The sequence below is a fragment of the Sander vitreus genome, chromosome 8, assembly GCF_031162955.1.
Source record: "Sander vitreus isolate 19-12246 chromosome 8, sanVit1, whole genome shotgun sequence".
NCBI classification, from domain to species: Eukaryota; Metazoa; Chordata; class Actinopteri; order Perciformes; family Percidae; genus Sander; species Sander vitreus.
This window is the reverse complement of record NC_135862.1, coordinates 31,093,525-31,117,043: the sequence shown is the minus strand read 5'-3', so window position 1 is coordinate 31,117,043 and position 23,519 is coordinate 31,093,525. Positions and strand designations below refer to the sequence as shown.

At 44.5% G+C, this 23,519-nt stretch overlaps 1 protein-coding gene across 1 annotated transcript in view; it reads right to left on the bottom strand.

The window, feature by feature from the left end:
• Positions 1-23,519, bottom strand: part of znf423 (zinc finger protein 423) — a 166,358-nt gene that overhangs the window by 78,576 nt on the left and 64,263 nt on the right. Inside the window, exons 4-18 of the mRNA XM_078257825.1 lie at positions 13,767-13,944; positions 12,042-12,166; positions 11,378-11,459; positions 11,120-11,195; positions 10,512-10,792; positions 10,122-10,405; positions 9,640-10,014; positions 9,167-9,348; positions 8,053-8,592; positions 7,769-7,907; positions 6,965-7,519; positions 6,665-6,849; positions 5,774-6,195; positions 5,190-5,403; positions 3,263-3,347 (exon numbers count right to left, since the gene is read on the bottom strand). Coding sequence (XP_078113951.1) covers positions 3,263-3,347; positions 5,190-5,403; positions 5,774-6,195; positions 6,665-6,849; positions 6,965-7,519; positions 7,769-7,907; positions 8,053-8,592; positions 9,167-9,348; positions 9,640-10,014; positions 10,122-10,405; positions 10,512-10,792; positions 11,120-11,195; positions 11,378-11,459; positions 12,042-12,166; positions 13,767-13,944 — 3,723 coding nt within the window. The remainder of the gene's footprint in view (positions 1-3,262; positions 3,348-5,189; positions 5,404-5,773; positions 6,196-6,664; positions 6,850-6,964; positions 7,520-7,768; positions 7,908-8,052; positions 8,593-9,166; positions 9,349-9,639; positions 10,015-10,121; positions 10,406-10,511; positions 10,793-11,119; positions 11,196-11,377; positions 11,460-12,041; positions 12,167-13,766; positions 13,945-23,519) is intronic.

Below are 23,519 nucleotides of genomic sequence, written 5' to 3'. Positions count from 1 at the left end.
TATTTGGACCAGAATAAGTGAAATCCACTGCCATCGTTATTTGTTTCCTGAGAAAAAAAGAATTCATGTTTCCCACTCATTTTTCAAAAGGTCCAATCTTTCTCAACTTTTGAAAATGTCCTGCTGAAAAGACACCAAAGAGTCCCTTTGTCCTTTGCAGACACTTTAAAAAAATAATAGCTAATGGCAGGTTAGAAAAAATTGTTTGAATATATCATCAGGCTTTTAGTGTAATACTAAGTGTAATACTACCGCCTTTGAAACAAATTAAAGGCAATTAGGAAATATGTTTTGGTAAAAAAATTAACTTCACCTAACTGTGGAGCAGTGATACTTGTGATGATTCCTCCTCAGCGCTATGGATTCCTCTCTAGACTTCTCACTTTGACCCTCTCTTCCTTTACCTGCTTGAATGTTGTCGCTCTGTCTCTTCCTGACCTGACAGCGTAATTAACAGGACCGTAGGGTGCACCATGTATTACCCATGGAGCAATGTGACAGTCACAATACTGGCCTCGATAAGCCAAACTCCCTCCTCTCTGCTCCCTCAACCAGTCGCGACTTCTTCACATTTAATGTTATTTTACATTTTCTTCTTCATGCACATTTTTCAGTGGCACACAAACAGGCAGACATGCTGAGAGGTAGTCTAATGCCTTAGGGTGTTTCACTGAACCATGTGAGAATATCAGAAGTGACACAAGCACACCTGCCAGTGGTAGAGTTATTGAATGTGAGAGCTGATGATAAAACATGCATGTGTGTCCTGATGACTCTAGTAGACAGGCAGTGACACCTTCCCAAAAGTGATAATGGGGGTTGTCATAAATGAAAAAAAAGAAAGAAAAGAGGATTAAGGTGAGGAAGAGAAGTGAATGAAAAGAATTTGACAAGGTAACACTTTCACACCATCACATATTGTGCCTCTGTTAGGACCAGATACACTATATCAAAATGTTGTCTACCAGTTGACAACAATTGCATTTGAGTTAATCAATAGGAAAATGGAATACTGCTTAACGGAAGAATTACACTTCGGAGCTTTTATTCATGATTTTGCACTTGTCACCGGATTACACAAGACACATGTTAAAGCGAGGAGAGAACAGAGCTCCAGAAAATGAAAGACCTACAGTGAAGGCGAGAAAATGAAAGATGACAGAGAAATTACCATCTTATTTTTGATCTCGTAGTTTTGGCACCACCAAAAAGATATACCAAAGATCTTTCTTTTGAGTATCTGCTTCTTCTTCTTTTTTCAAGATTATTTTTTGGGCATTTTTGGGCCTTTATTTCCACAGGACAGATGAAGACATGAAAGGGGAGAGAGAGGGGGGAAAACATGCAGCAAAGGGCCGCAGGTCGGAGTCAAACCCGTGGCCGCTGCGTCGAGGAGTAAACCTAGATATATGTGCGCCTGCTCTACCAACTGAGCTAACCCGGCCACGAGTAACTGCTTTTTCTTAGGATGGGGGTGGGTAGGGTTGTAGATAATGTAATAATAGGAACTGGGCAAGCTCTTAGAAATAATCCACATCAATTTCATAATTAATCTGTGCTAGGTTTTCACACAATTAGCACGTTAATTAACCCAAACGTGTCACCACTGTGTGGCATATTTGTGTGTGTGTGTGTGTGTGTGTGTGTGTGTGTGTGTGTGTGTGTGAGTGTGTGTGTGAGTGTGTGTGTGAGTGTGAAGGGGGTGTAGGAAAAAGAAGGAAAAGACACAAGCAAAGAAGGACCGGAGGACAAAAGGATGACAAAAAACGGAAATAATGAAATGGGAGTTGCTTCAGTAATGCAGTGAGGAGGTTAGGTAAAAGACAAAAGAAGGGTAAAAGAAGGTAGAAACTATACTTCGATTTAGGGCTGGGCAATATATTGATATATATCGGACTGGATTTCGCCTGAGATTTTGGACATCGTAATACGTAATAAGCATCGTCTTTTCCTGGTTTTACAGGCTGAATACTTTCTGAACTTACCAGACTGTTCTAGCTGTTCTATTATTTGCCTTTATACACTGAGCCTGTGTGTGTGTGTGTGTGTGTGTGTGTGTGTGTGTGTGTGTGTGTGTGTGTACCATGGGGGAAAAGAAGTAAAAGTTACTCCAGCTGTACTTCTGTTTCAACTCTCTCCTCTCTAACATCTCCAGACATTACTAGATGACTCAGAGCGATGTCAGCATTCATACACACACACACACACACACACACACACACACACACACACACACACAGAACATTTGTTGCTCAGAACAACTTGCAGGTCCACCTCGTTAATCTCCATGACGACAGAGATGCTAAGGCAGCAAATAGCAGCGAACTGAAAACACTGCCACAGGGGAAGTTCATAAAAGAACACTCTAAACTACAGAGGTAGTTTCTAGTAGTTAAACACAAGTTTCTAGTTAAACACACTCCACCTATAATAGCTCAACTCACACACAGTTTTGTAACACCTTTCCTGAGCCCGATAATGGGACCAAAATGATGAAGCATTACACTTCTGTAGCCTTTGAGCACAAATACTGAATTTAACTTTGAGCGGCTAATACTTTTGTAAAACTGTCAAGTTATACAAAAGGTGTCTATATACTCTTACAACCTTACTCCTTAAAACCCAGTACAATAGTGATAGCCAAAATACAACAGTGCTACATGTTACACGGTTTGATCTACTCAAATTATACAGTACATAAAATCATGGATAACTTTGACTCTTCCTCAGTGTTAACTCACCACACCTGCAGCAGCATCAGAGCATCACATGCTATGTGGACTTCTTCCAGGCCAAGCTTTAAACACTCACACTGAGTGGTGAATAGCCAGGTGTTTAATGTTAGGAGTGAATACCTGAAACGTGTCACCGTGGCTCCTGAAAGATGTCTCTAGTTTTACACTCGGTGTATAAAGTTGTATCTGTAACGTTGAGGGTTTTCTAAGTCAAGTGGCTGGTCCAGGCAGCTCACAAGTCAAAAAGAGCTCTCAGTCTCCCACCTCTGTGTGCGTGTGTGTGTGTGTGTGTGTGTGTGTGTGTGTGTGTGTTGCTCTGGCTAGCTGCTGTATCTGCTACTGTTTATATTAAACGTGTGAGGGGAGAACACAGTTGCAATGGTCGTGGTGTTAAACCAATAGAAAAAAGAAAAAAAAACAAGGAGACAGTCACAGTAACCCGAAATGCAATATCAACACAGACACACACTCACTCACACAAACACTGAAGAGGAGAACACAAAGTGGAAGAGCTGCGCCTGACTCACCGATCATGTGATTAGCGACATGAATCTGAATCTCCCTTTCCGTCTCAAACGTCATTTGGCATTTAATACACTGGTAGGTCTTTTTCTGGAAGATAAAGAGAACAGAAACACAGAGGAATATATTTCTTTCATGTAAAATAAAAGTTGAAAACACACAGAAAAATAACATTACATTTCAGTATCTAAAATACACCAATATATCATGTTTAATAGAAGATTGAGTTTGAAAGAAGCATGATATTTTGTGGAAAAAAAGTTGTATAAACAAATTCATGATTTATTTTGTTGATCGGCACATTGTATTTAATCATAGTAATAATTTAGCTATAAATAGAAAGAAAATAAACCGTCTTAAGAATGGCTCAAGATTGAAAAGGGTGTAGTGTAATGTAGTGATGGCTAGTAAAAAAAAGTCAAGGATGAGAAAATCTTTTTAAAAAAACAATTAAAAGACATTTTGTTATGAAATTGCCCTGTTTCTTTTTTTTGCTCTCAACCCTCAACATGCAAGACACCACAAAGTCTCACACTAATCAAGCAACAATGAACGTCCAAGTCTTTGGAGACTTTGTGAAAGGAAGACGAAGTATACACACGCGCGCAAGCGCACGCACACACACACACACACACACACACAAGACCTCTGCAGTGGAAGAGACCGAAATTAATAAGGGAGGGCGTGAACAGGAGAAAGATTAAGGGAAGAAGCAATGAAACAGAAACCGAGGGAACGAGTGTCAAAGAAAAGAGGACACGAGAGAAAGACAGAGATCCAGAAAGAGGCAGAGAAACAAGGGTGAGACACAGAAACAAAGAGAGAGAGAGAGAGAGAGAGAGAGAGAGAGAGAGAAGCAGAGGCTCTGCTTATCCATTCATAGCACACAGCAATCACTCATGCACAAACACGTACAAAATACACAAAGGCCCCACTTCCACTATCTCTCTGCTGCTTCAGCCTGTGGTACACACACACACACACACACACACACACACACACACACACAGAAATCCTATTTTGTCTGCTTTGTGCTGTTAGACTAAGCAGAAACAAAGGTGCAGGTAAGACAGAGGGTCCCTGGGAACTGCTTCTAACACACACACACACACACACACACACACACACACACACACACACACACACACACACACACACACACACACAGTTGCAAGTACACGCTCTCAGACACATAGACACGCGGCAAGTCCCGGGGAGCCTGACTGTCAATATCAAGTAGAGCGAACAGCTCCCACAATGCCTCAGCACGCCCCAGCCGCAGGACCCAGTGGGGTTCAGCTGACACACACCGACATACACACAGGCACATGTATGGAAGCTACAGACACAAAAGCAGCAGCACGCACCAACACTTCCCACACACGACTCACGCAAACATACACTTCAGCAGGATTGTTGAGTCTCCTTCACTCCTGAAAATGTCTCCCTCTGTTAAATGCTATTTTTGATATTTTTTCTTCTTATTAACATGCATTTCAAATACAGTACTGCCCACAATTGCATTGTGTAATGTTTTAAGGGGGACTGTTGTGCCTGGGTGCTGCGGTGGATTCCCTACCAAAGCTTACCCATAACGCATAACGGCAAACGAATAACTAACAAGCGACTTTACGCATCGCACACCAATCATCTTTCATTCATAAATTGTTCAAACGTATCTGGTGGATGGTGTGGTCCTTGCTGCTTTTGAGGAGCACAATAGAGATATTAACATGTAAGATGTAAACCTGATTCTAGTTTTCAGTATTTGAGTAGATACGTTTTAATTATTATTATTATTTTTTTTAGATCTGTTCACATAACCAAACTCCCTCCTCGCTTTAGTGAAAGGCAATGCCAAAGACCTGGTTTAAGAAGAAAGTTTCATCAACAATTTGCACAAAAGTCTCATCTCAGTCTATCCTGTCTCACCTTGGGTGCAGGTGAAGCCTCAGCCTTCTTTCCTGCTGCACTGGTTTCAGGGCTGACATCAGGGTGATCTGTCTGGACGTGACTCTCTAAGTCCTCCACGCTTTCAAACTTCACTCCACACTCCGGACACCTCAGCCCGGCCATGGCCTTCTCTCCCTGCGTGTCCCCAGGCGTGGCAGCTCCTCCCTGGTTGGGGCTCTGGCCGTTCGTACCCCTGATTTGATTGGACATTTGATTTGTTTTAGATGATTTCGGTGATCAAAAAACTTCTGCTAAACAAAGCTTTGGCTTGTCCCATCTCAGCTCAACACAGGCTTCCGGCCCTTTACGGCTCCAGTAACTGGAAAAGGGGCAGCAAGCAAGCAATGCACCCAAATCCAAGCGTCCAAGTATCCAAGTATGCACTATTGTGTGTTATATGTCTGAGAGGGAATTAATCATGTTCATAATTCTTATAATTCTCTTGTAGTGTACCTATGTGCTACTATTGGTTAACAATTGATTAAGTTACAGTATGTATTGTTGACTTAAGTATGTCTATAACACACGCCAGTATCCACAGGGTTGATAAGTTGGCTACCCACCTGCTCATGCAGCCGGCACAGAGGCCATAAGGCAGACCGTTAACATCCAGCTTCACCAGCTCCCCTTTGTTCTTGAACTCTTTTAGGCAGAAGGCGCATTTATACAACTTGTGCTGCTGCAGCTGCCCGTTAGGGGATGAAGAGGCTGAACCGTTCCCTCCGCCTATTCCTCCATTCCCACCTCCTCCTCCAGCGCCTCCGAGCGCAGAACCGGTGGAGAGCTTCTGCATGTGGAAGGTGCCGTGGATCTTCAGCTCCAGGGTGGAGGTGACAGTCTGCATGCAGACCACGCAGCGGAAGCCGGTGAGGGAGTTGCGGAGGTCGGGGTGCATCTGGCAATGCTCTATAAACTCCTCCTCACTCTGGAGCGGCATCTTACAGATTCGACAGGTACCTGTGTCCAGGCTCTTACTGTGGGTCACCTGCAGAGAGGGAATATACACGTAAAGTATGAACATAATGATGCACAAAGTAGTGAGAACATTTTGAGAAAGCACGGAAGCATATACAAAGACATATAAAGACACTGCTGTTGTAATAACTGACTGTAGCTGCATTACACAATACATTTTTGGAATATTTTTCCTGTAGTGTGGTACAGCACAAATTGCCTCTCTTAGGACAATTTAACATTCTAATTTCAGAGCATCCAAAGGAGTTTCAGGATGAAACAACCGATACTCAGACAGAAAGCAACAACAAAGTCACAGAAGAGAAAAGCAAAAAGTGTGTCTACACACAGATGGCTGTGTTGTTATACCTGTGAGGGTATCCTGACTTGCATTTGTTCCCTCCATATAGACATCCAAATGACACGCAGAAACGTGGATACCTCAAAAGCCACGCACACAGCCACACAAATTTGCTGGAACCCAGTAAAAGTGAAAGTACCTTGTGTTCAGTGAGGGTTAGCAGAGAGGGGAAACGCTCGCCACATATTGGACACATGTAGTGTTTGGCGGGGCCGCGATGCGTCTGAGCGTGCTCACGAAGCCCGTTCTCAGAGAAGAATGTTCTGGAGCACACATTGCACTTGTGGTTCCCCTTGATGAAGTCTGCCTTCTTCTTTCGAGAACCTGGTGTATGAAATTACTTTTATCATCATCATAGAAATCATTTATATCCTGTAATAAACTGTAAAATGTAATTTCTTTAACAATCCTTCAAAACAAGCAGTTGACCAAAGATTACCAGCGTCATCTTCTCCCGGTCGGATGTTGTGGTCACGCAGCCGGTGGTTCTGTAGAAGCGACTCCATGGTGTAGGCCGCGCCGCAGATATCACAGGCATACATGGGCTCTGAATTGTCCAGCTCCTCCTCCCCCCCGCTGGCCTCATGGCTGTTGGCCGTGTCTCCTCCCTGGCCAGCTCCTCCCACAACGGCACTCTTCAGCAACATGTTCTGCAGATCGGCCTGTTCAGCGGCCGCCACCGTTGCCCTTTCAGCGCCTGTTGCACCTCCACTGCCACCACTGCCTCCTCCTCGCTTGGAGGACTGTGCCAGCCCGTTGGGCGTCCCGTTTTGACTGCCACCGCTCCCTGTACCACCACCATTGCCGGTAATGTTGCCACCATCAAAGAGGCAGTGCTTCTCCCTCAGGTGTTTCTCCAGCAGTGACATGGCTTGGAAAGCTTTGCCGCAGAAGCGACACGTGAACTTCTTGCTGTGTGTGGTGATGTGGCATTGGAGCTCCACCTCTGATCCAAACGTCTCTCCGCAGAAGATGCACTTCCGAGGCTTGAGTCCTGTGAGACAGAAGTTAGATCAAGATTTGCAGATTCAAGCTCAATCTACCCGACACGACTGCTGTCGAGTAAACACTGTACCGACTCGAGATCTTTTTTCTGGTTGGTTTTCCTCTCTGACTTTTGCTCGTCTTTATTACATTCTCTTCTATTTTACTATCACCACCCTGGTTGTTATGCATTTTTAATTAGTCAAGTCTACTTTTCTATTGAAACTCAGCCAATGATCCCAGGAAAGATGTACAGTACCTGCTGCGAGGCCCGACCTCTGGCCCAGGTGGTTATGCTTCACATGGATCTGAAGATCCGACTCCTTCCTGAAGTCCCAGGCACAGGCTGTGCAGCGAAACAGCTTCTTCTCATTGCTGTGCTTCACCGCCAAATGCACCTGAATGGCAGAAGGTGAAAAAAATCCAAGTTGGTTCATTTCTATGGTTGCTTCACTAATGTATTACACTTAAAAACCATACAGCACACAAATTCCATGCACACACAAAAGGTAACACCTAGCTGAATGAGGCTCTTTCATTTACCTGTATGGAGACCTTGGAGTCGAAGACCTCCTGGCAGAGAGTGCAGTGGTACAGGACAAATGTGTGCATGTCGAGCAGGTGTTTCTGCAGGTCATCTACGGAGGAGAACTGCTTATCGCAGCTCTCACACACATACTGGGTCGACGTGGTGGTGTAGTGCACCGTCAGGTGTTGAAGCAACGCCTCCTGGGATTCAAAGTCCTCCTTGTTGCACTGGGGGCAGGACTGGCGCCGCAGCAGCATCTCCAGGTGGGACTTTAGGTGGGCCTGGAAGCCCTCAAAGCTGGAGAACCGCAGGTCACACTGGTTGCACGGGTAGTCCCCGTTGCTCCCCATGGAGGGGGTGGAGTCCCCTCCCAGTCTGTGGCGTTTTGGGGAGGAGATCTCTATGTCAGAGGAGGCGGGGCTTAGGTCTGCAACCTTTGCCTGCCGTTTGTTGTTAGCCAAAGGGATGTTCTTGTGGTTCTCCTTTATGTGCTTGGTGAGCTTGAGGAGTGAGCCGAAGATAGGAGAATTGGTGCAGTAAGGGCACGAGTAAACCTGTATGTAGACAATAACTCTTTATGACTACTACACATTGACAAATACTGTTATTTAATTCTTGGAGGGTAAAAGAGAATATGGGAAAGATGTAGAGAGAGGATGAGAAAGACACAGAGAGACAGAGACAAGCATAGGCTATAAATTAAAGTCATCACCATACCTTTGCAAGTTCAGATATAAATACATACATAGTGTATATATATATATACACACACACACAGATGATTAACACAATTGTTGAATCTGTGGTGGAAATTTTGTCAGCCAAGTCCACATTAAATAAAAGTTGGGAACAAGGAAACAGTAGGTAATTAAGGTCATTAGGTCAATAAAGAATTGACTTAAATCAACTCTAGACCAGACCAGCAGTAACTGCAGACTCTGCTCAGAAAGTGATTCATATAGTAACATTACCAAAGATCTTTAATCAGAATTTACATGAGCTATATGCTTCATTTGGCTCATGACAGAATACAGGAAACCACCTAATTAAATAGGAACCAGCTTTGAAATGTGCAAAGACAGGCTACATCCAATTCTTTTGGAAATATTATTCTTGACCAATTCTCACCTCCATGAAGGACTGCGATGCAGACTGTAGTACAGGAGACTCCAGTTTGGCCACCACTCCTCCAGACGCAGCTCCCCCCCCTGCGACGGAGGTGCAGTGCGTCTGCTGGATGTGTTCTGTCAACGAAGACTCCGTCAAGAATCCCATGGAGCACTGGTTGCAGAAGAAGGCATGGTTCCCTTCTGGGATGGAGGAATTAAGTTACATTGTTAGATTCCCTTAAATGGCATTATGATACTGTAGGGCAATGTACATTAGTATTAGGATATTCCAATTCCTACTAGATAGCTACCAAATAGTAACCAAAGGACAACCATGCTATATGTTACAATAGGCAACAGGCTTTCTAAAAAAACAAAAAAAAAAAACAATACAAGCACTCTTAACAAACAATTTACTGCCATAACCCTTACTTTGACATATGAAAGTCTCTTTCAATTGTTTAGGAAGAGTAGCTTTCTTCAACAACACACCTAGTGTGGTGGATCCCGCCACAATCCCACCAGGCAGGCAGTGCGACACTCGGATGTGTTCTTGCAAAGAGTTGATGTCTCCGAACATGTCTGGGCAGTAGTTACAGTGGAACGCTGTGACATTAGTGAACTGCAGCAGGGGAAAAGCTGCTGTGCCTTTGGTTCCTCCGCTAGCACGGTGAGCTTTGCGCACATGTTCGTTGAGGTTGTAGAGCGTGGGCAGAGTTTCCAGGCAGAGATGACATGTATGACTCTGCTGCGGCTTATCTGCATGGATAGTCTTCAAATGGATCTCCAACACCGCCAGGCTGTGGAAGTCTCTCTTCGAGCAGTAAGGGCAAGAGTACGTCAGTTTACCCCAGCTCCCTCCTCCCACTGTAGAGATAGAGAGATAGCCTGCTTCATTAGACGAAAACAGAGGAATCCAGAGATGTAACTATGACTACTGGCTACTCTGCAGATAAGTGACTACTGTACCATACCTCCACCTTGATGACCCAAGCTTATCCCAGTCTCTTCCCCAGCGTCTGGGCCTCTTCTGCGGCCACGTTCGATGCCCTGGCTGGGCTTTAGGGTAGAGTCCGGCGTGGAGCCCCTCTCCAGGCTGGCACTAGAGTCTGGAGTGGCTGAGCTCATTGAGGCCACACTGCCTAGCGGAGGGTCGGGACTGGCAGCGCTGTGATTGGAGGAGTCCGGCTGACGATGGCTATCTAAGTGGCAGTAGACATCCTCCACAGATGGGAACTGTTCAGAACAGACAGGACATCTGGGGGTACAGGAAAAAAAAAATAAAAATGTAAAATGCAAGTTACATTCCAGCATTGCACAGTAATGAAAATCAGCAGACAAAAAAACTAGTAGCTCTGTAGTACTTGTGTTTGCGGTTGGCATGCTGTGTTTCAATATGTGTGAGGAGGGAAGTCTCGTCTAGGAAGATCTCAGGACAGTGGATGCATTGCAAGTCGGCTCGGTCAGACAGCTGGGGGTGTCTGGTCAAGACATGTTTCTCTAGCTCGTCCGTCTGGCTGAACGTCTCCTCGCAGTAATCACACATATACAGGTCCTGCTCCAGGTCAACATCGCCTCCGGCTCCCTTCTTCCCTCCATCCCTCTCACTCCTCAGTGCAAGGTGCTCTCGGTTCTTGCGGTGAGCCTGCCCGATTTAGAAAGTAGACCAGATTTAAAGACGCATGGGTTGTAAAATATTCTGTCAAAAGATTTTCATGTGATGACAATAAGCTAGGTCCTCCTGCTTTTACTGTGCTCAACGCATGTACTAGTTAAAATAAATACATATATTTTTTTATAAATAATAAAAATAAAAATAAAATAATTGTGTCACTTTCTTGTTTTGATTATTTGCCATTGTAACTTATTGGAAATTGCATTAGCGACAATGGGAACCCTAAGCACATAAGCAGTACTATAAATAATATCACGGCATTTAATTAGTTATATGTTAGATATAACAGGTGTTTACCTGCATGTGGCTCTGCAGTGATGAGGTGGAGGAGAAGCCACGCTTACACACACTGCACTTAAACGGTTTGCTGGAGCTGGAGGTGGGAATAAAAATTAAAAAAAACCTGTCAAAAATCAGACTCGGAAATAATCAATTATGAATCAAAAGCAATTTTTAAGCTCTAAATTGGTAGAGTCGAATAAAACTCTGGAATAATGGAGTAGAAATAATGAACGTCGGATGAACATTTCAATCAACGGGACAGGAAGCAGTTACCTGTGGGTCTTCAGATGGATCTTTAGGTGATCAGAGCGGGAGAATGCAGCTTCACACTCCTGACAACTATACTTCTTATCTCCTGTATCAATTAAGATATTTATGAGAGATCATTTCTACAGGAAAAAGAACCCCATTATATTGTAGACCTCAAAACATTGACAGCCAGAACACATGTTGCCACTGCTGAGTGAAACTCTAACTCAACTCATTTTGGTGTTTCCCTTTATTTAATTAAAGGGGTGGTTCAGCATTTTGGACATAGGACCTCATTTCTAAGTTAGCCAGTGTGTTATTTATCAGTGGAGATCGTTTTCAACACGTTTCATCCAGTCCTTCTAGTTGCAGTTTGCTGGTGCTGGTGCTAAGCTAGCGAAAGTCAACGGTTTATGCTAGCCTACTATTTGCCTCGGGTGTACTGTGGAGTGGCTAAGACTTTTTTAGTGGCAGGCTAGCATTAACTGTTGACTTGCGCTAGCCTAGCACCAGCAAACTCTGCAACTAGAAGGACTGGCCTCCATTGATAAATAACACACTTTATCACAAATGCGGTCCTATGTCCAAAATTCTGAACCACCCCTTCACATGTTTATTAAATGACTGTGGATCTGATAGCCATTAGGTCCTAACATGCCAATGCAGGCCTGGAAGGCTTGTTATCTACCTGTGTGGAGTTTGACATGGCGGTCTCTGCTCCTCTTGTGTTTAAACAGACGGCTGCAGAAGGTGCACTTGAAAGGCAGCTTGTCGCTGTGGATCTGCTCATGGCGCTTCAGGTAGCTCAGCCGGCTGTCGACAATCAACAGGATGAACAGTCATTCACAAAGGCTCATGGCAACACATGATCACCTTTTGGCATTTTCAAGTTTAAAAAGTGGATTGACAAAATATAGTCTATATCCACGACGTTTCACTTCCGGGATTGCCGCCGGAAATTCCGCCGGATATCACTCTTTACGACCGCATGTCCGTTACCTTCCGCTTTCTTTGTGTTGGAATTTTAATCTCTGGTCGATTTCTGAGGGCTATGGTTAACTGCTCCTCAGATCTCTGCAGGGTAAATCCAGACAGCTAGCTAGACTATCTGTCCAATCGGAGTTTTCTGTTGCACGACTAAAACTACTTTTAAACGTACACGTTCCACCAAAATAAGTTCCTTTCCGAGGCTATTTTGCAGCGGCACCATGGGTCTGTCCGGTGCTTAGCTCCGCCAATGACGATTGTGATTGGTTTAAAGAAATGCCAATAAATCAGAGCACGTTCTTTCTCCCATCCCGGAATGCTGTCTGGACGAGCCAGACCCTTATCCGCAGTGCTGTGGAGGAAGGTCTGGCAATGCGAGACTAGACAAAATAAAACACCATGACCACTATACCCTAAGTCAGTGGTTCCCAACCTGGGGTCCGGGGACCCCTCAGGGGGGGGCGGCAAAGATCACAGGGGGTGCGCAAGTCTTTATCTGGTTTGAGGTTGAGGTAAAAAAAAAAAACATATTTGCACATGTTAAACAAATTATGATAATACACTAGAATATATAATGTATACAAAAGTCTGTATAAAAACTATTTTTGTTCTCGCTTAAAATTGTAGGCAGGCTACTTAGTAGGCCAAACCTCCGGGACCTCTTAACCTGGGACCCTTGCTGTCATCAGGTCAACTGCTAGCTGCCATCATCCTCGTTTTTCCTGCCGCCACGGCATCACTATTTTATGAATGAAACATGGCGGAGAAACGGAAAAGTGCTGATAACTCCTCTGTATCAAAAAAGAAAGTAAGGCTCTATCTCGAGAGTTACCTCAACTTCGGTTTCGGAGGGGGGGGGGGGGTCAGCTTTTCTTAGACATAAGTGGGGGGGGGGCCAAGGAAAAAAGGTTGGGAACTACTGCCCTAAGTAGTAAGTACATTTCTAATAACATCAACTAAAAAAAATGATCTAAAAGATTACAGGGATTGCTGCTGGGTTCAGCTGCATGTCATTCCCTGATACTTGTAACTGGGTCATCTTTAGTATCATTATAGTTGAAACTATTACTAATATCACTGTACACATCTGTTCAGTAAAAAGAAAGGAAATAAAGAATACAGGTAGGTACAAGAAGTAATATAGAGGATTATGATGATGACTTTATGGTGTATGTGACAGCTGTTCTTAAAGTGGGTCTTGAGTTAGTTCCTGGAGAGGTTAGTGAGAAATGTTTGCCTCAGTGGTCCATGTTGCCATGGTAATATTGAGAATGCCATTTATTCATGTACAAATTGATATTCATGGTAAGGGGATGCGACTGAACAGCCAAATGTTCATTAGTGTCATTGTCTACAATGCAGCGTGTGCACCGAGATGGAACCTGCAGCATCTTGGGGAAGCAAAGGGTTAAACTGAGTTTAATACCTGAAGGACTTGTCACAGAACTGGCAGGGGTACGGCAGACCGGCGCCTCCTTCCTCCTCGCCGCCAGTGGCCATGCCGAGGTCGCAGCAGCCATCGGGCATCTGCGAGGGCGAAGCCACATCCTTGCTGGAAGGCGAGGAAGGCACCCAGGACAGCCCTGCAGGGTCATCATCCCCATCTGACAGAGAGGAAAACAGCACAGAAACATATAAAATCCCACAATAAAAAAAATCCCTGGGATTCATCTGCAGCAAAAACAAAACAACAACGCAAATATACACACATTTTGTGCACAGCTGCAGGATTTACAGAAAAAAAGAGACAGGCGTGTTCAGTCTAAAAAAAAAAAAGTGGGGGTAAAACAGGGAGCATTAGAATGATTAAGAAGAAGTTACATCTTTCTTGGAAGGCACACGGTGGTAGAGGCAGCCGGTGGGAGTTCAAATGAGAAAAAGAGGGTATAAACAAAAAAAAATAAACACATTATCCTGGTTTTACACACACACACACACACACACACACACACACACACACACATATATATATATACACAGAAGGAAAATGAGGATGGCAGAGATAAAGAGAGAGACTGAAACAGAAGAGAGAGAGGCACACTCCGGCGGCAGCAGCAACATCTAAATAGAAAGCTCCAAGAACTACGTATCCCCGACGGAGCCCAGAAATAAGGACAGAGTGTATTTTCTCTCCCTTCATCCTCCCTCTGCAGCCATCCCTCGTTCCATCCCCTCCCTCACCTCCTCTCCCCTCCCATCCCTCCATCCGTCCCCGAGGACCATAGATCCGCCTCATCATATTTTCATTAGGGCCTTGGCAGATTGAAACGTCGGAAAAGCGATTAGGAGATGTGGAGAGCAGAGCGGAAAGATGGCGATATTCTCTCCCTTTATCTGTCATACATAGGAGATTATGCATTGCTCTTTTCCTCCCCCCCGCCCCCCCCCTTTTTCCCTCTCCTGTGTAGTCTGGCACAGAGGCGACAAAAAGGCCACGACTCCTTTAATAGACACTTCAGAATGGAATTGAGGCGACAAAAGAGGGGACTGAATAATGCTTGATATTGTTCTGTTCTTTTTTGTGCGCACAGTACGGCTATTTAGCATTTGCCGGGAAAATGTAAAGAAGAGAGCAGATGAAGGGTGGGGGGGGGGCTGCTTTCTTTGCTTTTAGCTGATAGCTATATCAACTAGGCCAGCAACAAATCAAAGACAGAAACTAGAGTGATAGGACGGAAAGATTGGAAAAAGAATTTGGAGGTGCCAAAATTCCTGCAAATGCAAACCCTCCAACAGATGAGCAGAGACACATGTGCAGAAGAGAAGTTTCTGCTGATAATTTTAGAAACCGCTCCAAAGCACACACACCGTTTTACCTCAACCTACTGCTAGCACAATCTCGAGCGTCTCCCGTGTGTGTGTCTGGTCTACTGTGTATTACGCCTTGCAGAGAGGGGGCGTAAAACGGATTCTTGTGATGAATCGATCGCAGAGAAAATGTAGGCACTGCGATGAGCAAATAGAACTCTGTGGGGCGGCGGGGGGAAACATAAGGAAGAAAGATATCAACATGAAGCCTAACAGCAAGGCAAATGAGAGAGAGGGATGGGGCAGCAGGGGGAGACAGAAAAATTGCGAGCATGAAGGAGGGAAGGAAGGAGGAGGAAGAAGTGCGGTGAAGTATCGACAGGGTGAAAGGAGAAAAGCAAACAATATGGTTTCCTAGAGCACTGCACACAGTGATTAAAAATGAGTGCACAGGAGAAACAAAAATCAGAAGGAAAATGAAACATGAGAGACAATGAGATGAGTAGGCTAGAGAGGAAGATACAGGAAAAAAGCGGGGAGAAGTATAATGTTGCTACATTTCAGCAAATTCTAATAAAACTCTTGACTCCATTTTATTTTATTTCTGACTTTATTCTCGGTTTCTTTCCCAGATTACAGTAAAACTAGTGTTGTCCTTTAGTGGCCCTAAGACACCCCAAAGCATCAGGTGTCCTTATTTGCACCTGATGGAATTTAGAAATGAAAGAATACTTTAACATGTAATTAGCCCCCGGAATGAGGCTCTCACTATTTAGACCAATCACAAACAAGCTTTGAAGCATCATCAAGTTTAATCATAATTTAGTCAGTATCATATTGGACATTATAACAGTGGACAGGTAAAGGGAGGGCAGATTTCAGTAGGAGACATTTAGTTCCCCACGCGTCCACTTCTATACATGTAAACCTTTACAACTCAAGCAATAATACCACACACACTGGGCTCCCAATCAAGCAAGCTACAGCACTACTCGATCTGTGCAAATATCCTAAATGTTCATAAGGTATGCCCGCTTTTTGGCTATTATCAGTAGACAGCTGAATTGTAGGCCTATTTATTGCCGTGCTAAAATTATCAGCCAAAAGTGGCCGGGTTGGGTCAGTGGTAGAGCAGGCGCACATGTACTGACAGGTATATCCCGCGATGCAGAGGTCCACGGTTCGAATCCGACCTGTGACAATGTCCTGCATCTTCCCCCTCTTTCTCCCCTTTCTCACCTAGCTGTCCTATCAAAATAAAGGCAGAAAAGGCCAAAACATAAATAAAAAAAAAATTATTAGCCAAAATAATTGCTTATTATTAATTAATCGCAAATCTATCAACGGACATTTAATAGTTAACCGTTTTGATCATTGTTTCATCGTTTGGGTAATTTTCAACGAAACGATGACGAACATTTTCTGTTAACTGGGTTTGCTGCTTTTCTCCGTTTTGTTTTGGTGGGACAAAACAATTTCTAAATTTTTGACCGTTTTCTGACATTTCATAGAATTATTATTTATTAGAATTATTGGACTACCAAACCCCTTCAGTCTTTATTTGTTTGCCTAGTTAAAATGGTAAAGGAATCACTGTCAGCAAGGGAGGACTGAAGAAAAGGGGCTTATACAAAGTCCTCCCCAATAGTCTAATCTTAGCAGGCATTTGGACTGGTCATAGACGGAAAAGGTGTGATTGATAACATTAATGATGGCTCCGTATTATTGGAGTGTCCAAGTGAGGCATGGCAGTGTGACGGTATGAACAACACCTGGACAATGAAAGTGAAGCAGCTAAATGGAATTCAGCCATCATTCACTTTATTATTTACACCTGTGCGTTTCCTACTGTGACATGTCAAAATGTGTCCTATGAAAAAGACAAATAGTTAAACGAATGGATAGTTACAGCCCTAATTTATGTCACGGGCTGTTTTCTTAAAGGGTTTGTACACGTGATAGGTGTAAAGCAATCACATGTGGACCATTCTAGGCCCACCGGTATGAGTCGGTTAGATGGTAAAGTTTGTGAACTGGGAAAGTGGGAGGAAGAGAGACAGAGAGAAAGGAAGAGATTGAACAAGAGAGATTCAGAGCAAGAGGGAGAAATCACTTTTTGAGGGGGGGAGGGGGGGCGGAGGGGTGTTGGGAAAGAGGGGGAGGAGAGATTAGCGTCATTAAAGAGCCCTAATCCTCTGACTAGCGTGGCTGGCGCTAAAATGGAGGATCACACGGCTTTTTAACGGCGCCTTTGTCAGCCGGCCGCGAGGGGACCTGGCAAAGACAAGGCCGAATGGCAAACTGGGAGAAAGTGGAGGACGGGGAGGGGGAGGGAGCGGAGAAAATTTCAATAAAAAAGTTAAATTAGAGAGGAATCCTCGAGAGAAGATGAGGAGGATGGATGGTTGAGGGAGGGGGATTGGAGAGGGGGGAATAAGAGGGAGAAAAAGTAGTCAAAAAAAAAAAAAGAAGAGAAACAGGCAGGAGCAGGCGGACGCCGACACACGCTGTTCCTATCCCCGTTTCCTCCTCCTCCTCCTTTCTGTTCTTCTCTGGCGAATGAAAACCAACGAGAGGAGCGGAGTGGAGGACCACAGGGCCCCGACCGCTTCGCTGCCGCTTTATCTCTCACACTGCAGTCCTCTCCTTTCCCATCCATTCCCTCTATTCCTCCATCCCTCCCTCTGTCCCCAGCAGTCCCTCTACTCTTCTGTCTTCATCTCTCTTCCACTACCTCCCTCCCTCGCTCCTTCCCTCCCTCCGTCAGCTTTCATGTTGTTACTCATTATAGCGCTGACATCTCTCCCTCCGTCCCTCCCTCTCTCCAACAGTCTCTCCCCTACTGGAGTTGGCCTTCACCCCCGTGTCTCGGCCTGGACGGGGCCGAGGGAGAGGAGGAGGAGGGGGTGGGGAGAGACCTTCCAGATGGACAGACTCTGAACTCCAGAGGAGAGGGAAAGAGATGGCGGTATGAAAGGGGAGACAAGAAAGGAGAGAAGAGGAGAGGAGAAAACCAGGAAATGGAAAAGACCAGAAAGGAACTAAACGGACCGCCTGAGTCCACCTGAAACGACAGGCGCACACAAACACACACGCGCAAACAACACGCACACTCCCCGCGTGTCTCTCTAATAGGCCAGACAGCGAGGCAACGTGTGGAGGACACAGCCTTGGTGAAACACTCTAATGAAGAGACACGCACGCTGATCAATCTCTCTTCATGTTTCTGCCTCCCCCGTCTACTTCCCCCCTCCTATCTAAACTCAGTGGCTTTGTCATGACTGTCACACAGAGGGGAGAGACATCAAAGCAGCAGAGTTTATAAGACGGAGCTCTTAGTAAAATAAACTTTAGAGACTATTGTGATCTTCAGATGCAATGATTATTAACTCCATCAACCAAAATGTAAGAATAAAACTAGTAGGCATTTTTTAAATATTGCATATGTCCAAACGAGTAGGCTAGGCTTTGGCAATGAGGTTGTAAAACTGACAAATTGATGAAGTAACCGTCTCGATGGGCTGACATGGAACCAGCACTCAAGAACATTAGTTCAATTAGTTAGTTTTGGATAACAGTGTATGCTAAATGCCTGAAATGGAAATATAATTCATGTATGTCGGGCCTTCTCTCTTTTCTATTGCTTTGATGTTTGAATCAAAGGAGCTCAGCTGGTAACAGCAAAAAGCTTTCGGCTCCCAGCGATGCTAATACAAGTGCTAACACTGCCTATTACCTTCATTTACATGCAGAGAATTCAGAATTGACATTATAAATGAAGACTACACGAAGTGATCCAATAAGTTAAGCATGCAATTAACTGTCAAAATAAAGTAACATTTCCTTAAGATGACAAACATTCCAAGACAACATGTAACAAGTATTGGAATCAAGACTGTTGAATGTTTAAATATTCTCATATCAAAGATGCTACAATACCGTTCATCCTAATTCACCTCATTTATTTCAGAATAAGCAAGGGAGGTCTTTATTAAGGGATACACAACAAAAACAAACCAATATGCTAACAGGGCTGTTAGTCCAAATATCAACAGCTCATTGTAAAGCTACGCAATTCTGTCACGGAAGCCTGCTTTCTGACAAGTTAAGTGAATGTGTTCACCTTGGGTTTAGCTGTCGACCTGCTCAAATTTTAATCCTCATATCAGCTTTCTCTCCCCGCCTCCTCTTCCGGCTCCCTTCCTTCTACCTCCCACCCCACATCCAACCATCTAACTCTCCTTTCCACCTTTCTGTTTGGCCATCGGCCCAGGCCTGCACCTTTCCAAGCGAGACCCCTGCTGACCTCCTATCCCTCCATCTCACTCTTGCTTCATCCCTCCTTTCCACGGCTCCCCAGGCCCCCTCTGATGGCCCCAGGCTGCCCCAGGCGTGCACACACACACACACACACACACAGCCCCAGACTCACCATAGGGGGCAGAAAAACAACTTCCACCCTTGGCTCTCTCTGGGCAGCCAGGCACACACTCACTTTTTCTCTCTCTCACACACACACAAACACAATTAGAGTATAATTCACTATCCAATACTAAGTTGATGAAAAACAGGCCTACCACACACTTATCTGTGGTCATTTCTAAAGCTCATCATCAATTTTGTAAAGAACATCCTGCAGGTTAAAAGAAATAGCTGCTGCTGTGTTCGCTGCTTGTTAAGAGGTGGGACTGCACAACTAACTGAGAGGGTGTTCAAAGGCTGGTTATTACTTCATTTTGGTGTAATGTATGAGGCATGAAGTAGCCAAAACAATAATTGTTACCAAAATCCAAGGTCCACTCATTGGCTAAGCAACTGTGCTACAACCATCTGAAGGTTTTTCAGAATGCTTTACATCATAGGCGTAATTTACATTATATTATAATATATAATTTCCTTTACATAAATAAAGACATTTGCACCATAAATTGTTGCAGAAGAGGCACAAATTGCTGCGGAAATATTAACCAGTGACGTGTTTGACATTCAAAATTGTAATTTTGCTCAAAATTTGAGACGTTGAACCCAGAGTTACGCCCTTGCTCTAAATGGTGCATGGGATGGCTAGACGAGAGAACACAAGAAAGCTCCCTACCTACCTAGCTCAGTGATTACCATGTGAGTTGGCATGGCAACCTAGAATACAGAAAGACAATACTACATTTTCATACTGCCCCACAGAAAATCCTCACAAGCGACCGCTTTCTGACATTTTCTGTTCTTGTACTGTAGGGACATTTTGATCTCATGACATGGTAACAGCATGGTCTACACGCACAAAAGAGGTGGAGCGGTTCACACATATGCACACGGCTTCAACCCTGGCCTGTGCTTGGAGGACCCACAGTCCTCTGCTGCTGTCCTTGTAGCACACATGTGATGCAGTCATTAAGGACAGACACACACACACACACACACACAAAATCATGCACATACAGGTCACAGCGAGGACAGACAGAAAGGACGATACGCCAGTCCGTCCGGGGTTTGAGCCCTTGAGGACACGATGGATGGGACACACACACATGCATTCACACCCACTAAGCAGGCTGTGGGGACCCTCACCTTCTGCCCTGGGAATGGGTCCGGCTGCTTTGGACGCTTTTGGGCGCCAACTGCTCCATATGGGCAGTGTGTGTTTGAGTGCGAGTGTGAGTGTGTTCGAGGGCAGAAGGTTAGGGGCAGGGGGCTAAGGATGGGGGTGGGTGGACAGTGAGCTGGCAGATGACAAGTTTGTCCCAACCACACAGCATAATGTACTGTATACAAATAGAACACACACACACACACACACACACACACACACACACACACACACACACACACACACACACACAACTACATAAAACAGTGCAACACTCAAAGACAGGGTCAGTGCGGGTTACAGAATGAATAAGAGAAGTAATACAGAGTCATAAGTTCATCTGAAACTTACAGAGTAAAGTAGACAGAATACCATACGGTTAGAAACAGACAAGCTTACTACACTTTCTTACTTTGTCTCAGGCAACTTTAAAATCTGTGCAACATACAACGGCTATCCTTGGATCCTCTATTCGGATAAGAAAAAAACAGCAGAGTTATGAATTGTTTCATATACTTTTGTGTACAAGTACTCAGGTATTTTTTAAAATCCGAACAAATGTCCATGGTAGTATTCTAAACAACTGTGCATGACTTGGTTGACACCAAATAAGGCAACGGGTTTCCAGGTATGATTGATAATGAAAATGATAGTTGATTAATAATCGTTTTAGTCTCAGTGTAGGAATATTGCCAATTTAAAAGGAAAATAATAATAAACCCAAAATAATATCACTCACGTCATTTAAAAGCAGTATCAGTATTAGGGATGCCACGGTGAGGAAATTTGTTTTATTTCTATAAAAAAAAATTTATTAAAAAGAGATTGACAGTGTGTGTGTTGGGGAGGGGGGGGTGTAATACCGGCATCACGATTACCGCAGCAAGCCTAATCGGTATCCTTTACCAATACACTGTATCACATCATGCTTCCACAAGGAAACAAACACGTAGCCAGAAGACATGAAGATCCACATACATGCAACAACACACATGCTGTCTCTCTCTCTCATACAAACACACACCATGTGGTAGAGGAGGGCTGGCATCTGCGTCCTCTTACCACATTTCCCAACTTTTCTCATCCTCTCTCTTTTCAAACTCTTTCTCAACATGCCTTTTATCTCACTGTGCCCTGATTTCCTCTGAATATTTACTTCATCTTCTTTAGCTCCAAACACAGGGCAAGGCACGAACCATGAGGGTTAGTGGTCCTTTGCCCTGTGTAGGAAATTCCTCTTCCTCCTCCATCCTGCTATCTCTGTCCATCTTGTCTCCTGTTTGTTCGCTCAGAAATGAGAACCAGCTGTCAGGCAGAGTGTTAGATAAACAACAACACCATGCCAACGCACACATTCAGTACACCGCGTATGCACACATGCTTGCATGAAGACTCACAAACACACACACACACACACACACACACACACAAACGTGGTGTGGTCCCATTGTATGCATGCCGGGGGCTATATCATCTATTTATAAGAATGAGGTTTGGTGGACTGACAGACTGCTCACTAACCTAGAAACACATTCACCTGAGTCACACACACACACACACACTTCTCATACCTTCACGCAGACACACTTGCTCGTAAATGCACATACTCATGCACATAAGGAGGCCCTTGGATGTTTACGGAAATACCCACAGAAGTACCCACAGAACTGTTTAACAGACATACAGTTATGCTGAATGATAATAGCTGAGGTATATTTCGAAGCATTATTAGTGCTACCTTGGACGTAATAGACAATTAGTGCTTAGCGAGAACCTCATATAGGTTCATGTGTGCATTCATCATCCGCTACAAATGGATGGGATTGATCTACGGATGTATCAACAACATCACTCACACACAAACACTCACACACAAGTCCTCACACCTTCATCTATGCGTACGTGGGACTTATAAATAAGAGATGAAGGCAGCTGGAGCTCGCTGTTCAAAACACAAGCACGCCGTTACACACAAATACACAGGTAAACAAACAAACCCAGTTTTGTACATGTAGTACAAATACACCAAAAACACACAAACACAAAACTTGCAAAGCCTCCCCCATCTAGAGCAAAATAACTGAAGCAGTGCAGGTATATAAACTACCGGGAGATGGATTTGAGGAGAGACAGAGAGACTTTGAGAGAGCAAGAGAGAAAATGAGGGGAACGAGACAGAGAGGCAATGTGGCTCTGGAAGTCCCAGGAGAGAATGGTAGAGGGGGGTCCTGTGCCCAGGGGAAGCCCAAGAGCAAGCTGCGAGAGGCGGGTACCTCAGGCACACCGCTCCTCTTCCCTCCCTTCCCTTCTGGAGGACAGGATCCTGGACAGCCCCCTACTCACAGCTCCTAAACCCCCCATGAGAGGAATACATGCACATGTACACACACACACACACAAGCACACAACCTGTGTAGCACACAACCTGTGTACACACACACACACACACACACACACACTGAAGAGGAGTCCCCGGGGGAGGAGCAGAGCAGAGCAGAACACCTGGACCTGCCATTAGTGACACACTCAGGGATTAGAGGCACAGACGGCAAGAGAGGTGGAGAGAGAATCAACACTGGGATAGACACACGCACTATATTCAGAGGGTAATATGCATAAACATACACATGCAAGCACTAACAAATGGCTACTAAACAAAAATAAGGAGCCCATAACATGGAGGTGCATTCAGACCGCAACAAGCAAAACAGATCTACATCTCAATTTTATCACATGAACAAAAGGTGTCTTTGCTTGTGATCAATTAACACACAAAAAACAATCAACTGTTCAGACGTTAGCTCTAAGGAGCTGCGTGTGTGCGTGAGTGCGTGCGTACATGCTTGC